At 38.4% G+C, this 16,094-nt stretch overlaps 2 protein-coding genes across 2 annotated transcripts; one reads left to right on the plus strand and one right to left on the minus strand.

The window, feature by feature from the left end:
* The first annotated feature begins 219 nt into the window (after window positions 1-219).
* Window positions 220-4,928, plus strand: irak1bp1 (interleukin-1 receptor-associated kinase 1 binding protein 1). Its single transcript, XM_020939971.2, has 4 exons — window positions 220-508; window positions 1,209-1,290; window positions 2,064-2,194; window positions 3,761-4,928. Exons 1-4 carry the CDS (start codon window positions 249-251, stop codon window positions 4,005-4,007), a joined length of 720 nt encoding a protein of 239 aa, XP_020795630.2. The 5' UTR covers window positions 220-248; the 3' UTR covers window positions 4,008-4,928.
* A 2,608-nt stretch (window positions 4,929-7,536) lies between these two features.
* On the minus strand, window positions 7,537-14,655 carry si:dkey-261l7.2 (uncharacterized protein LOC569751 homolog). The gene is made up of 7 exons (XM_020939966.2): window positions 14,473-14,655; window positions 14,164-14,335; window positions 12,550-12,639; window positions 12,373-12,467; window positions 11,044-11,204; window positions 10,235-10,351; window positions 7,537-8,089 (listed from the first exon to the last, which is right to left on the minus strand). Exons 2-7 carry the CDS (start codon window positions 14,286-14,288, stop codon window positions 7,967-7,969), a joined length of 711 nt encoding a protein of 236 aa, XP_020795625.1. The 5' UTR covers window positions 14,289-14,335; window positions 14,473-14,655; the 3' UTR covers window positions 7,537-7,966.
* Between the last annotated feature and the right edge of the window lie 1,439 nt (window positions 14,656-16,094).

Raw genomic sequence — 16,094 nt, forward strand, 5'->3', positions numbered from 1 at the left:
GATGCTCACGCTAATTCAGTTCAGTTTTATTTATTTATGTTAATTTATTATTTGCTTTAAAATGATGTTATTCTTATTTTCTTTGTTTTAGTTCGCTTATCTTGTCTTTCTCTGTGTGTACTGACTTGTTGATGCCTGATGGAAAGAACAAAAAAAGTTGTCCACTTCAAATCACGTGGACTGCAAATCCCGACATGCATTGCGCCCTGCATCACCATAGCTGCGGGAAGTTCGTTTGTGCCGCCGCCATGGACCAGCCGACCTGTGTTTTTGCCACTGTTTTACCGGCTCCAGACCCCGACCTGAAGGAGAAGCGCCTGGTGACCGACCGGCGGACTCCTCACGTCGCTCCCCGGGCCAGAGAGCTCCAGGTGACGGGCACCGCGGAGCTCCGGTCCCCGGCGGACCGAGCCTCTGTGCGGGTCTGTGTGAGCAGCAGCAAAGAGTCTGTAAACGAGGCGACCGACAGCGTCTCACGGAGGATTGATTATATTTTACAATGTGTCAGGTATTTAAGAGAATTCATGTGGTTTACTCAAAGTTTATGTTGTACAAGATACATGTAGCTAACCTGCTGTTAGCCACTGTGCTAAAAACAAACACTGCATTACGGAAGCCTCGAGTTCCAGTGTTTTTAAACTTTTTATTTTTCAATGGGACTTAGAGTTAGACTTAGACTAGTGTGACCAGACGTCTCTATTTACTCGGAACAGTCCCAGTTTTGAGCCCTGTGTCCTCTGTCCCAGCAGATTTATATAAAACCAGTGATTTGTTCCAGTTTTATACAAGAAATGTCCCACGTGTCCCTATTTTTGACCAATCTGATCCTTGCCAACAGTAAAAAGACATAAATTATCATTTGTTTAGGTAAAATACAGAAAAGCTGCTTTAAAATGACCAAAACATAAAGAAAATGTGACTAAACTTGCTCACATGTTAGTCATGAATGGACTAAGTCCATAAAATTTCTCCTTAGTTACACACTCCTTTCACAATTTTATTAATTATTATTTTATACATACCAACCACCAAAAACTGGGGCTGTCCCAGTTTTTTATTTTGAAAATTTGGTCACCTTAACTTAGACAAACTTTATTGATGCACAAGTGAAATTATTTAGATATAGTAGCTCACACATGACAATATAATATAATAACAAAGAGTAAAAATATATATTAATATATTAAAATTAAACTCTTTATTTCCAGGACACATGGAATTAATAATGAAGACGTATTGGTGCGCAAGTTCCTCCACAGAGAAGAGGACCAGTATCATATGAACGCAGAGGTAAGTTTATGACCAATTATATTTACATTTTAAGGTCTCATATTACATTTTATGTTCTAATGTAGTTTCCTCATCACAAACAGACCTGGAATTGTGTTTTGTTTCATTCATACATGTTTAATAAACAAACCTTTTTACACTGAGTGCTTCTCTCTGTGTGTCTTTAAACTCCGTACACTAGGCACGTCCAAACTATGAGAGAGCTATGTGTTGTGAGCCAAATGTGGCCCTCAGACAAATATTTTTTGGCCCTCAGGCTTCCAGGTGAATTGGCCCAAATTACCTGGTATCAATTAAAAATTAACTTTCTACTGCAAGGTTTTTGAAAATCTACCTTGATAAAGCTAATATTGAATATTTAGTGTGTGGTTTTAAGGATCTTAGCATGAATAAAGACTGTTGGCTCATTCTAACGTGTTCAACATGCACATATTTCAATTATTCACTGTTCTGAGCACCAGTCTATGGCCCTCGATCAGCCGTGTGTTTAGATATGTGGCCCTTGATGAAAAAAGTTTGGACATCCCTGCCATACACCTTCATTTGCATAATTTCAGACCTGGAATTGCCTCTGTAAAACTACAGATTACTACAGATACTACAGATACACACAGACTAATAATAAAGTGTTACTCAAACATGTAAATGAAACAAAACACAACTCCAGATATTTTTTTGAAGAGGGAACAACATTCTAACATGGCTTCAAGCTCATAAGAGTCCGTGTTGTGTAATGTAGGACCTTTAAGCTGTTGTTGTGTTTGTTTGTGCAGGTGACAGTGACGTTCTCTGACTTCACAAAGATGGAGCTGGTTTGTAGACTGCTGCTGGAGAAACTGGATAAGAGCGTCATAGTTGGATTACCTCAATACTTCTACAGCCCAGAATGCCTCAACCATCTCAGGTAAACCACTGTCAGAACGTGCTGTTGTCTGGGTTGAACTTTATCACAGTATATTCAAATACCAGAGGACAAAACTGTCATTGATATAAAGCTGCACTGTTTATATTCTGGGAATGGGAGGGCTGCCACCTGCCTGTCTCCATGGAGATGTTATTGAGGCGACAGTGGCTCAGTAGGTTGTGTGCCCACTGATAAGAAGGTTGCCAGTTTGAATCCCACTCTCAACACAAACATCTAGCTAATTTGAGACTAAGACTGGGTATCATTAAGAAGTTGCAGATTCGATACAGACCTCAATACAGTGAGCTTTCTATTTGATACAATTCAAAACTATATATTTCAAATTGATTTGATACAATTCCAATAAAATATAAAAGCTAAATCATGATTGTGACACTAAAAGTCTTTGTTAAACCACTTCTTGTGCAAAGTTCATATGAAACACAAACATTTTAATCATCAAAACAGTGAAAATGTCAAATGTGTTGCACAAACAAGTTTCCTTCCTCTAAACAAACAACAAAACTGTAGCTGGAACAAAATAATTTTGTAAAATAAACCAAAAAATACTCTTAGCAATGTAGGGATACAGCAGCCCACGATATTGATACTGTATCATCACATTCAAAAATTCAATATATCGATATTTTTAGAATTTGGCACACCCCTCCTAGAGACTGAATTTATGTTTGAGAGGCTTCTCGAAGTGCACAAGTCAGCTCACTTGTTGTAGTTCCAACTAGGTCAGCTCTTTGTGGTCAGGTTGTGTTAAAGGAGGGTCTGTCACATGCTCGTCTCCATGGAGATGTTACTTCTTTGTCTGGAATGTTCTATGATAGAGATTAAACCTGTGTATCTCAAGGGAGACACCTATACTCTCCTACAAAGGCAGAACGCCGTAACATCATGTTTGGCCAAAAATGAGTTCATGTCATTTTGAGACCTCCTTTATGTGAATAAATATGAAAAATATTGAGCTCAAAATTGACCTTGGACCCTTATTTGTCAGTTCCTGTTCTCTGTCTTTGTATCAAGAGCTAAAAATAAGGAGTCATGCAAAGACAAAAAGCAGTAACAGTATTTTTTTGTTTGTGATAGTTTATTTTTCACATACAAATATTTCTTCATAACTACCAATTCTACTTTTGTTTGGAGAAAGCAGAAATTTGGAAGTAATTTTCCTCAGTTTCACACTCAAGTTAAGGTCTTTTGCCTTTGTATGGCAGTATAGGCTACATTACCAGTCACATCTGTGGAGAGGCAACCCTATTCACTGAGAGAATGATTTTATTTTTGAGCAACAGAAACACCATGAATAAATGCTGGATGGATGTGTTTAAGGTCATGGAACATATAATGGAACATTCTAGGAAAAGCAATAACACCTCCATGGATCCTCCACCAGCAAGTTTTTTTCCATTTCCATTTTTTTTTTCCACCAGCAAAGTTGCACTTTTAAAATAAAGCGCAGATTCAAGTCTAACTAGAGCAAAGTATCAATATTGTGTAATTATAACTAAATAAAGACATTTCACCTGTACTGTCACTGTCCCTTTGTGTGTCCAGGAGACGTGTTTGTGCCTCTGCGGTGGAGAACGCTAAACAGAAGGCCAGTGACATGGGTCAGATCTTGGGACAGACGCTTGGATCTCCTCTTCTGATCGTGGAAGAAGAGATGAGAGAAGTCCACAACGAAAACAACGCAAGTGAACATGGATCTTTAACACCTCTCCCCTCGATTCCCTCTAGCACTGCTTTTTCACGTGTGTCCATCACTTTCAACATCAGAGACAGAACTGGAAAGACACTCTAGGCCTGTCACCATAACAAAATGAAACACCGTATATTACTAGAGATATAAAAGATAATATTGAAACTAGGGCCCGACTGATATGGATTGTGCTGTGGCTGATATGATACTGATCAAATGGGAGTTGGAGCTGCCGATATAATCACCGATATATTTAGTGATGTAAAAATTCACTGTAAATCTTGAATTGTTTAAAAAACTTAGGTTTGGCTCTAGTGGATTTTAAATTGGGTTTATTTAGTCTACATTTATTGTTATTCTGACTCTTTGTGTCATATTTACAGACAGTAATAATTATATGCGTAAATGTGGATCATTCACACCTCTATTCACAGCTCATTTACATATTAATGCTGGTTCAGTAACAAATATATGACCAGTATAGTCACTTTACAATAGACCAACAGAAAACAGTCTGTGTATGTGTGGGACCTACAGCAGATAATCACTAATCAATAACAAATAACCAAAACTAGCTTCAAAGTCGACGTATTTCCAACACTCACTGCTCACACAGACTCCTCCTCACATCACAAGTCTGCACTAATAAATGTCCTTTTAATCCAAACTCAAACCGATTGTCTGTAAAAAGAATATAATCTAAGTGTTTGGATCTGTGCCTGTAGGTGTAAACAAGAGCACGTGAGTGACGTGGCGTGATGTCAGTGAAAGTGTGTTCAGGGACAGTACGGACACACACAGACGAAATGACTCCACATGTAGAGCCACATATTAGAACATTTATCTGTCTGTAAATTGGATTAAATGAACATAATGTAGAGAGTCTAAGCTTTATAACGACGTATAATATGCCCACGTGAAATATCGGCAAGATTTTCGGCAAGATCGCTAACCGATATATCGGTTGGGCCCTAATTGAAAGAGCTTTATACCACTGACACAATAAAAAGTAAACCAGGATAATCCCAGTACACCATTTTTTTGAAATACAGTATCTTTATAAAAGCATGAGCTACAACAAACAAATAGCAGAAAGAATCAAGAGTTTGTCCTGGAAGCTACTTTTTCATCCTTTTACAGCTCAAATCTCACTGTATTGCAAAAAAAAATAAAAAATAGCAGAAACCGCCTCAGTGTTAGCCCTGTGCACAACAGCATTTTCCTTACGACGTCTTGCTGATATACTGTATTTATACTACTATATTTTTGTTTTTGACTTACTTGTACATATACACTACCGTTCAAAAGTTTGGGGTCACTTAGAAATTTCCTTATTTTTGAAAGAAAAGCACTGTTTTTTTCAATGAATATAACTTTAAACTAATCAGAAATACACTCTATACATTGCTAATGTGGTAAATGACTATTCTAGCTGCAAATGTCTGGTTTTTCATTCAATATCTACATAGGTGTATAGAGGCCCATTTCCAGCAACTGTCACTCCAGTGTTTTAATGGTACAGTGTGTTTGCTCATTGTGTCAGAAGGCTAATGGATGATTAGAAAACCTTTGTGCATCATATTAGAACAGGTGAAAACAGTTGAGCTGGTTAGAGAAGCTATAAAACTGACCTTTCTTTGAGCAGGTTGAGTATCTGGAGCATCATATTTGTGGGGTCAATTAAACGCTCAAAATGGCCAGAAAAAGAGAACTTTCATGTGAAACTCGACAGTCTATTCTTGGTCTTAGAAATGAAGGCTATTCCATACGAGAAATTGCCAAGAAACTGAAGATTTCCTACAACGGTGTGAACTACTCCCTTCAGAGAACAGCACAAAAAGGCTCTAAGCAGAGTAGAAAGAAAAGTGGGCAGCTTGACCGTACGGTACGCAACAAGTGCCCATCCAGCCAATCCAACTTGTGGGAGGGGATTCTTGAAGCGTGGGGTGAAATTTCTCCAGATTACCTCAACAAATGAACAGCTAGAATGTCAAAGGTCTGAAATGCTGTTATTGCTGCAAATTGAGGATTCTTCGACGAAAGGAAAGTTTGAAGGAAAAAAATTATTTCAAATACAAATCATTATTTCTATATATATATTTTCTATTCATTTTACAATTCATGGTGGTAAATAAAAGTGTGACTTTTCATGGAAAACACAAAATTGTCTGGGTGACCCCAAACTTTTGAACGGTAGTTAAATATATATATTTATAGAATTATGCCTTATTTGACACCATTTTCCGAGTATAAAAAGTTGAAACCTCTTATTACTCTGGCATGGAAGCTGATAGAACCAAGCTAAGGATAAGGCTATTTTTACTGCTACTTATTTAGAATGTATTATTACCATTTCTATATGTTTTACCTTTTTATATTGTGATGTGTGAGCCAAATAATTTCCCTTGTGGATCAATAACGTTTGTCTAAGTCTAAGCTTGACGCTCGCTCACTGTCTCAAAGCAAACAATCACTTTTATTAAAATTGCATTCAAATTCAAATTATTTAAGGTCTTGCATACTCAATTGTTTTTATGTGTAAAATACTTGAGGTTGTAGCTTTGTTTTAATATTTACGATGCCTCAAAATTGAAACACAAACTTCTCGTTCTAAACGCAGAAGTGTCCTCCGCTCAACTATTCATTTTTATTTGTGTACTTTTTAACTTGTTGTCAGTCATATCCACACACAACTCCCTGTTCTTTGCCAGATCTTTAAATATTTATTCATTTTAGCTCGACTCGGCAAAAACCCCATAGTTTCAGAATTGAAAAGGAAGTAGTGAGGCGAAAAGTGTGGTTGTCAGGCGCTGTTGTGCACGTATATGATTTTGAATTTTAAACATCACTGAATTTCTCACTTTGACTTTTTTTAACTCTGAAAAAAGATGTTTGAATAATTTTTATTTTGAATTTTAGTGACTGAAATTTGAAGTGTACTTTCAATAAACAAAAAAAATCACATATTTTCAAGCCCTTAAATTAAACTGTAGAAATTCAGAATGTAAAATTCGCAGTGAAAAATTAGACAGCAAAGATCCAAGATGCCAAGGCAGAAGCAATCGATCATGTGACAGAGGAGGACCGAGGCTGTTTCCTATTGGCTGTTCTCATCTGTGGGCGGGGTTTACGCTTAACAAATCAAAGCAATGATGTTTTAATGAGGCTAATTCTGACCAATGAGATCACTTCACTGCACCATTTCCTGTTTGTTACTAAGTTAGATCGGATCACTTTGGATCGATTGCTTCTGCCTTGGCATCTTGGCTCTTTACTGTGAATTTTTTTCACTGCGAATTTTACACTCTGAATTTTGACTGTTGAATTTGAGGGCTTGGAAATATTTGTGCTGAATATTTAAAAGGTTTTCATACACTTTGAAAATGTACACTTAAAATTTCAGAAGGTAAAATTCATAACAAAAATAATTCAAACATGTTTTTTCAGAGTTAAAATTTTTTAAATCTGATGAACCAAATGATCTTCCAGACACGTACCTATTGCAGCAATGGCCCCAGAAAAATTGCCCCAGCTCCAGCTTTCATATATTGAACGCTAAAGTCGATATCGTGATTATTGTAACAGGCCTAATCAACTGTAATCACAACAAAATAAAAATAAAAAGGACTCCTTAAGAATTAAAGTGCATTTATTGTCACAGTTTTGCACAAAGGACAAATAAATCTTAAATTACAGAGAGACACATTACAGATTAGTTTCATTTATTGTTTGGCTGTATTATATAAATTGAAATAGCTAACCCGGTAAGGAAGTGAGCATGGGGGCACTTCCGGTTTCACTGACTCTGGATTCGATTGACTTTACATTTAAAAATTATCTCCCCACTCTCTGTAACTGCTGCTGTGAGCCTTGTCATTTTGGTCTTAAAATGTTCATATTATCCCGCTCTAGATGATGCTGCTGTTTTTATTTCACTGTTTTGTCCGTAAATAAATTCCTGTTCCAAAGGTAACCCGGCTCCAAATTCGCTCCTGTAACTGCAGCCTCGTGAGTCTTTGATTGTTTGATTGTTCTTCATTTTGACCTCTTCAGCGATAGATTCATTCTATAAAATCTTTGTCAGTTTCCTCGTCTTCAGGAAAGATCGCTCTGAGCCATGGCTGCATCACAAACCGCTCTCCGTCAAAATGAGTGAAATAGTTGTCCAAAGTGGGAATGTTCGGCTGGAAATGTAAAAAAATAAAATAAATTACACTTACACGCTTTGTTAGTCCAGTGAGATACTTTTGGTCTTCCCAACGACTGATTAAAAAGTTTGGCACAGAAATGTTTGCATCTGAGCCTAATAAGATTTGTTTATTGTCACAGTGAATGAAAATATAATAATTCAAATGAAATAGCTCATATGGTGCGGGTGTGTCAACATGTGAGCTCTCAGCTGAGCGGGGCCCAACACAGAACTATAAACTGGCCTTTAAAAGTCGAACAACACTGTAGTCTCAAATGCAAAGGTTCAGACACAATTTTATAGGTACAGCCCTTTATTAAATTACTGTATTTTTCAGACTATAAGTCACTTTTTTTCATGGTTTGAGTGTTTCCTGCGACTTATATATTAAGTGAACCACATGAGCCCGTTTGATAATATAATTCAGCTCTGATCACATTTGTTTACGTTTTACAGAAACAAAACTTAAGACCACATGGCTAATCAGCACAAACTGTTAGTGGTGATAAAAAACTGCTCGCTCCTTGTGCCGCTGATGCGATCAGCTTCTTTTGGACTAAAGAACACGACTCTGTGGATTATGTGTGTTCTTTTTGTGACAGAAGAGGTTCTGATGATGGTGAGTCTGTTCTGTGTGTATACAGTATAGGAGATAGTTCATGTTTTAACTTTTTCAGCGATCACACGAGTGCAGGTCACACAAGTGCAGACTGTACTTGTGCAGTACAGTTTACGGTACGGTTTAGCGCAGCTCTTAATTTAATTTTACAGTCATTTTACTCGTGTGGTCACTTTATTTATGTTGGTCAATTTATTTATGTTGGTCAATTTATTTATGTTGGTCAATTTATTTATGTCACTACTGTTGTGGTGAAAGTGTCTTTTGGACGCATGCGCACTCAACTTTATGTTGCAGTAACTGGGATACTGTGTTTACATGCCACAAGTATCCCAGTTACTATCAGAATAAACCAGCTACAGTAACCTGGTTTCTAATAACAGGATACTGAAACCGGGTTACTGTGTATACATGCACGATCAAGAAACCGGGATACTCAAAAAACCTGATCATAACCGGGACACTCATGTGCATGTATACACACTCATTGAAGCGGTGAGAGGCTCTAGTCTTGTGTGTCAGTATCTGCTGCTCCTGTTCCTCCTGTACCACTGTCACTTCACTCTACTGCACATGTCTCCTGCAGAAAGAGCCTCTGTCCTGTCAGTATCATGTCAGTCGATCGCACCATTACTTCTGTACCAATTTAAATAAACTTATAAAGGCGATGGAACACAAATGGCCCCAAAAAGAAAATCAGATTTTGCAGATTACAAACTGCAAGTTGTGAAAATCTGCAGCTGAAAATGATAATCGAGCAGCAGAAAGAAAGTTTGGAGTGAGAGAGAAACTTATGACACCGGGAGGATGCACCATGAAACTTTCCTGAAGTCACTGGATGGATGGACAAAGCCTGGACTTCAATGACATCGAAACCATCCTGTCAGAATTATTTCGGTCTTTCTGAATCCTAACTGGAACCGATGCTGTGTCTCAGTTTACCTCCGGAGGTCGAGGCCGAGTCGCTCAGAAGTGACACAGAGGATGAAGAATTGAATGGATTTAGTGATTTGGAGTGAGATGGAGAGTTTGGTTAAACTTGTTCTGTTGTTTATGTTATAGTTTATCTGAAGAACTGTTCATATGTGACGTTAACAGTCTGTTGTTCTCTATTCCATTGTTATTACTACAACTTGACTTTCAACAGGAAATGTCAGTTCCTGGTTTCTGATTTTATAAAATAAATTTTCCCCAAAAGTGCGACTTATACATGTTTTTTTCTTCTTCATTCTGCATTTTTGGTTGGTGCAACTTATACTCAGGAGTGACTAATAGTCTGAAAAATATGGTAATTGTTTTTTATTCAATAGTAATGGTCCATATTAGTGAGCACCTGAATTAGTTACTGTGTAAATTTGACAGATTATGGATTTTTCTTTTTAGTTTTGTGCCCAGGAAGCAGTGCCCCCATGGAAATATTGAAATAGAAACACCAACCATTAGTTAGAAGCAAAAATGATGAGAATGTGGAAGCAGGTTAATTACACGTGATGAAAATGTGATAAAAACACAGAGACTCACCCTCAGGCCTGTGATTCTCTCCAGTTGAGTCTGGGGGAGGTAGGCCACCAGCAGAGACGAGCCTGCAGGGCCGTTAAATAACACTTTGTAATGAGGAGTCTTCTCTGCTTTAATGCCCTGGACAAGAGTCAAAACAATCAGTGAGGTTAGATATTTAGATTTCTCAACAGTCACAGTTGACAGTGAATTTTCAGGAACATTCACAGGCACCACATCTAAACTGGGACTAAACCTGATATTAAACCTGATATTAAACCTGATATTACACCTGATATTAAAGCTGATATTAAACCTGGATCAGACCAGGACCAAACCAAATCTACATCAGAACCAATCTCAAACTGGTTCTGTTTCAGTCTATTCTAAAGGTGCACTGTGTAACTTTTTAGTTGGGGGTCTGTCATCTCCTTGTTTCTACGGAGATGTCACTGCTCTGCCTGCAATGTTCCACAGCGTGACATTAAACTGCTCTAATTTACATTTAATCAATTGTAGGTAGTTTTATTGCTCAAAAATACCTAGAAAAACAGACATTCTGACTGTGAGCGGAGTCGTCTTTCCACAGATCTGACCTGTAACTTGGTCTGGTTTGGTCTCCATGAAAATAGAAATGTCTAATACCATACTGCGGAACATTCTAGACAAAGTGGTAACATCACAGAGAAAAGTGTTTGACAGACCCTCCACCAGAAAAGTTACAAAATTCAAACTTTATTTTATCCCATTAAAATATGCTACTTTGAGATTTGAATATTATTTAACATGCCGTATATAAACTGCATCTGTTGTAAAAAGTTATGAGTCTTTACCTCAAAGTCAGAGTACATGCGGTCCACCCATTCTGCAGGGGCTCGGAGCTCAGGGTCCCAGCTGACCACCACCCCGACCATGTGACCCCTGGTCTCTATGACGACCTCTCCCACGCGCAGGAACACATACGGAGGCCGTGGTTTACGGACTGTCTTTGAGGCTGTGGTTATGAGCAACAGGACATTCAATAATTGTAAAAATAATACATTAGTCTCATGTAGTGCTTTTCCAGAAATCTTATTGCTTTGCAATGAATCTGTGGTTGGAGCGCTCGCTGAATCACCGCTAAGTCAAGTAACAATCACATGATTTATTTACTTATTTCATGTTAAACGCCAACACATTTTGACTTGTGTCTTCATCAGGGCATGTAAAATTCACAGGTTTATACAGATTGTATTTAAATGTACAAGTCACATGACAACACTGTCATGTGACAAAGCACCCACACAAAAACATACAGACATTATGATGAAAGACAATGGTGATTAATGGTGACTGAGTATGTACCACACAAGCTTAGAGGAGATCAACTTAAGCACCTTTTACAACATGAGTCTCACTGGATCCATGAACTAAGAGCCACAACTTATCCAGGAGGAAATGGATCTCTTCTATTATCTGTAACATCTGGGTTGCTTGTTTTCATATTTGTGTCTCTGCCTTTGTTTATTTCATATTCACTTGTGTAGAGCTGTTCATGTGCAGATGTGTCCTGACAGATTTTCTGTAAATGAACATGCAGCACAGGCCATGCCCACAGTGATCTGTGTCCAGACTGGTACATGCTCTGATGTGATGCATCACTTTTTCTTTATAAAATATGTATATATTATTGTGTGGGAGCTTTGTCACATGACAGTGTCGTCATGTATGCACCTGTGGAGTTCATGTGCCCTGAGCAAGACACATGTCAAAACGTGTTGGTGTTTGACATGAAATTAAATTATAGCTGAGCATATCGGAGTGACCCAGATCTCTTCTTTCATCTAGTAATGTTACTGCTTTGTCTAGAATGTTCCACAGTATAAATTAAACCCGTCTATCACAAGTGAGACGAGCAGGTAACAGCACTACAATACATTACAGTTCAGATCTGTGGAGAGGCGCTCCTATTCACAGAATTATTGTATTTTTGAGCAACAGAAACACCTGAATAAATAAATAAATGCTACATGGATGTGTTTAAAGTCATACCATGGAACATTCCAGGCAAAGCAATATCATCTCCATGGAGACAAGCAGGTGATGGACCCTCCATCAGAAAAGTAGCACCGTGTACCTATAAACATCTATAATGTTTTTATAAAATGAGCACACAAACATACCTCCAAAATATCCTTGGTCATTGTCGAACAGCATTTGTTCCATTGGCATTTCCTTTGGAGTTTCTTCTGTCGCTGTTTCAGAACCCAAATAAGACCTGAAGAAAATCAAAACTGTTGAGCTGTAGAAAAGTCTTAAAGCTGAAGCTAATTTCATTTCTCTTCTGAACTTGTTCTCACATCACTTTGGAGACCTGCTCACTGCTCCACTCCATCCACGCCGTGCTGTTCAGGTACGAGGACCTCCAGTCTCTCCAGATCCGGAGCAACCTGTCTCCAAACAGCAACATCAGCCTCTTCTGTATTGTACTGCAGAGCTTCCAGTAGTACTGATACTCTGATACTAGCCAGCAGTGGAACGTAACGAAGTGAGAGTAATAAAGTACTGTACTTAAAAAAAAAAGGTGTCTGTACATTACTTTTACTTCACTACATGTTTGAATTGCTCTGAAAATAAAAGTGCTTTTTATGATAGTTTGAGACCTGCTGAAAAATCTGAGGGTTTATATGTTTTTGTCAGGATCAGAGTTTTACCAACCGCAAATATACAAATAAAAGCAGCTACAAAAAAATAAAAATCAGCACAAATCTGTCTCAAAATGACTAGATTTGAAGCTTTATTAGATCTCAAAATTAGTGTGAAATACTTTGACTTTTTACTCCTTACATACATTTGCAAACAGGTACTTTAATACTTTTGCTTTTGTCAATACTAGTACGCTACAGAAAAAAACTGCTACTGAAACTAGATCCTCATTTGAATAGAGAACTTTTACATTTCCTGATTTTGTTATGGTCTGACTCTCTGATCTGTATCAAAACCTGAGACAAATGGTTTTCTTTGAAACACCTACTGCGCTGTGCTGATCATTATAAAATAAACTAAAAAAGAGCGTTTGGAATCATCCTCTGTGACAGTGACGTTAGTATCTGTCTCATTCAGCCTCATCCTACAATCACAATATTTTAAAGGTTTATAAGATAATACTCCCTACAACTGTACAACAACTCACTTTAATGTAACAGATAATACTCCCTACAACTGTACAACAACTCACTTTACTGTAACAGATAATACTCCCTACAACTGTACAACAACTCACTTTAATGTAACAGATAATACTCCCTACAACAGTACAACAACTCACTTTACTGTAACAGATAATACTCCCTACAACAGTACAACAACTCACTTTACTGTAACAGATAATACTCCCTACAACTGTACAACAACTCACTTTAATGTAACAGATAATACTCCCTACAACTGTACAACAACTCACCCTTATGGAACAGATAATACTCCCTACAACTGTATAACTCACCTTTATGGAACAGATAATACTCCCTACAACTGTATAACTCACCTTTATGGAACAGATAATACTCCCTACAACTGCACAATAACTCAGTTTAATGTAACAGATAATACTCCCTACAACTGTACAACAACTCACCCTTATGTAAGATAACCGTGTGTCCTGTCAATCATAATTTTTGTACTGCTTTCCTTTTTCCGTTTTCCTTATAATTATGTCTTATTTCACACACGTCTCTTGCTCTTTTTGCTCTTTTTTGTTACTTATTTTGGACTTATTATTCCATTTATATTTTTGTTCTTTGTTATTATATGTTATTATTAATTTAGTAATTCAATAAATGTAAACAGACAATCCTTTATTTGTCTATAGGCCTATTATAATCGTTTAGAACTTGCCAAACTGCAAACATGTATATATCTTATGCCAAAGTGCACCTGTCAGTCAAGTGTCTGTATGGTTGCATGTCCGGTACCTGGTGGTCGCGTGGAAGCGCTGCGCGGCCGTGGAGCCGTACCAGCGGGAGATGACGTACTGCGCGGGCACGGCGGACAGGATGAGCGCGAGCTGCAGCAGCGCCGTGGCCGACACCCGAGGCATGTCCGCGCGCGCTCGCACCTGTAGACGTGCGTCAGGTGCACCCACGACTACCCATGAGGACACAGGAAAAAGTTTGAGACGCACAGAAACGCACAGGCACAAAACACATAAATATTATGTTATAATGTTTAGTTGCATTGCGTCATTCGTTTGCTCAAAGTGAAATCTGTTGCGTGAAACTCACCGTGTTCAGATCTTCTCTTTTATCACACAAGCATTAGTTCAAACTCGTGTGAAGCGAAGTAAATCTGGTGTTATTTCCACAGAGCAGTGTCCGCGCTGTTTTTGTCCATGCCGCAACCAGCTTTAAATTTACATGGATTTGGAGCGAACTCGTCAAACTTGTTTAATCTGCCCAATCGTGACGCCCCACGAGGAGGCAGCGCACCTTTAGCGGCGCGCCACGTCAGGGACAAGCGTGATCCGGGACTGGGGCCGAGCGTACACCGAGTCACCACCAGGGGGCGCCCTTACGCACTTACGATAATAAATATACTCGTACCTTTTTCATTTAAAGCAAGTCTCTGCGTTTGTGATCGATTTAAAAAAAAGAAAAAGGGAAAAACGTATAACTAATTACTCGTGGTACTATAACTGAGTAGATCTGTTTGATAATTGAAGTAGTTTGGAGTACTTTTTTACCCATGTAACTGTATTTTTATTTCAGTAGTACACTTTCAACCACTCGTGTTCCAACATCCTGTATTGCGGTGGTTAGATCAAATCAGATATGTTCTTGTTCCAAAAGGAAGAATCTTAGTTGAAACAGTCTGTCCAGTTTCATTTCCAACCTGTGCATATTGTTGTTGTGTCCTTGGGCAATACACTTCACCTACCTTGCCCATGTGTGGTCAAATGGTAAATGGTCACACACACACACGCATGCACACACACACACACTTAACTCACCTCATCCCCAGTGCCTGTGTGTGTGTCTTGCCCAAGGACACCACATCAGCTCTCATCTATGGAAGCTGGAATCTGTGGATCTACCAATGATGTTTATATTGAGAACAGGATTTGAAAAGAAAAAAGAAAAAGAGCAATATATAGTTTATAAACTATAAGTGCCGTAGTACAAGTGAAAAGGAAAGAAAAAGAAGAAAAGGAGTTTAAAAAAAAAGAATGGTAGATAATGCCCCATGACTCACCTGTTTAGCTTAACTTTTGAATGAAATCTTATACTTTTACTTGTTTCTATTGTACACATTTTATTATATTTATTTATTTTAGGCATATTTTTAGGATATGCAGTGTTTCCTCTGTAGGAGCCTCTGCATCAGGAGCAGAGGTCGGCTGTGGCTGTCGGGTCTGTCCCGTGGGCTCCTGGTGGAGGTGGTGGTGCTTTGGGCTTCATCTCTCCCCTGGACCCTGTGGTGGTTCCTGGTGGTGGTGGTGGACGTCTCTCTGCTCCTGGTGTAGACGGCTCCTCTGATGGTGCTTTCTCAACTGGTTTGCCTGGATTCAGCCTCACAGTTTACTATGTGTGGTTTTATGTATTTTAGCGTGTTAGTGTGTGTGTTCATGTGTGTGCGTGTCTGGGTTGTTTGGTTGTGTGGGGTCGGGCCGGTGTGGGGGATGGGTGGGTTGGTGGAAGGAAATATGGGCTTGTTTTTAATCACTGTAAAGCACTTTGTGTTACATTTTTGTATGAAATAAAGTTTGATTTGATTTGAATGCACAGTCTGTTGATAATATTAGTTGTCCTCCCATATGTATGTATGTATGTGTGTGTGTGTGTGTGTGTGTGTATGTGTGTATGTATGTATGTATGTGTATGTATGTATGTATGTATGTGTATGTATG

This window comes from Boleophthalmus pectinirostris, unplaced genomic scaffold, assembly GCF_026225935.1.
Source record: "Boleophthalmus pectinirostris isolate CB_2022bp ecotype Guang Dong unplaced genomic scaffold, ASM2622593v1 HiC_scaffold_13, whole genome shotgun sequence".
Classification (NCBI taxonomy): Eukaryota; Metazoa; Chordata; class Actinopteri; order Gobiiformes; family Gobiidae; genus Boleophthalmus; species Boleophthalmus pectinirostris.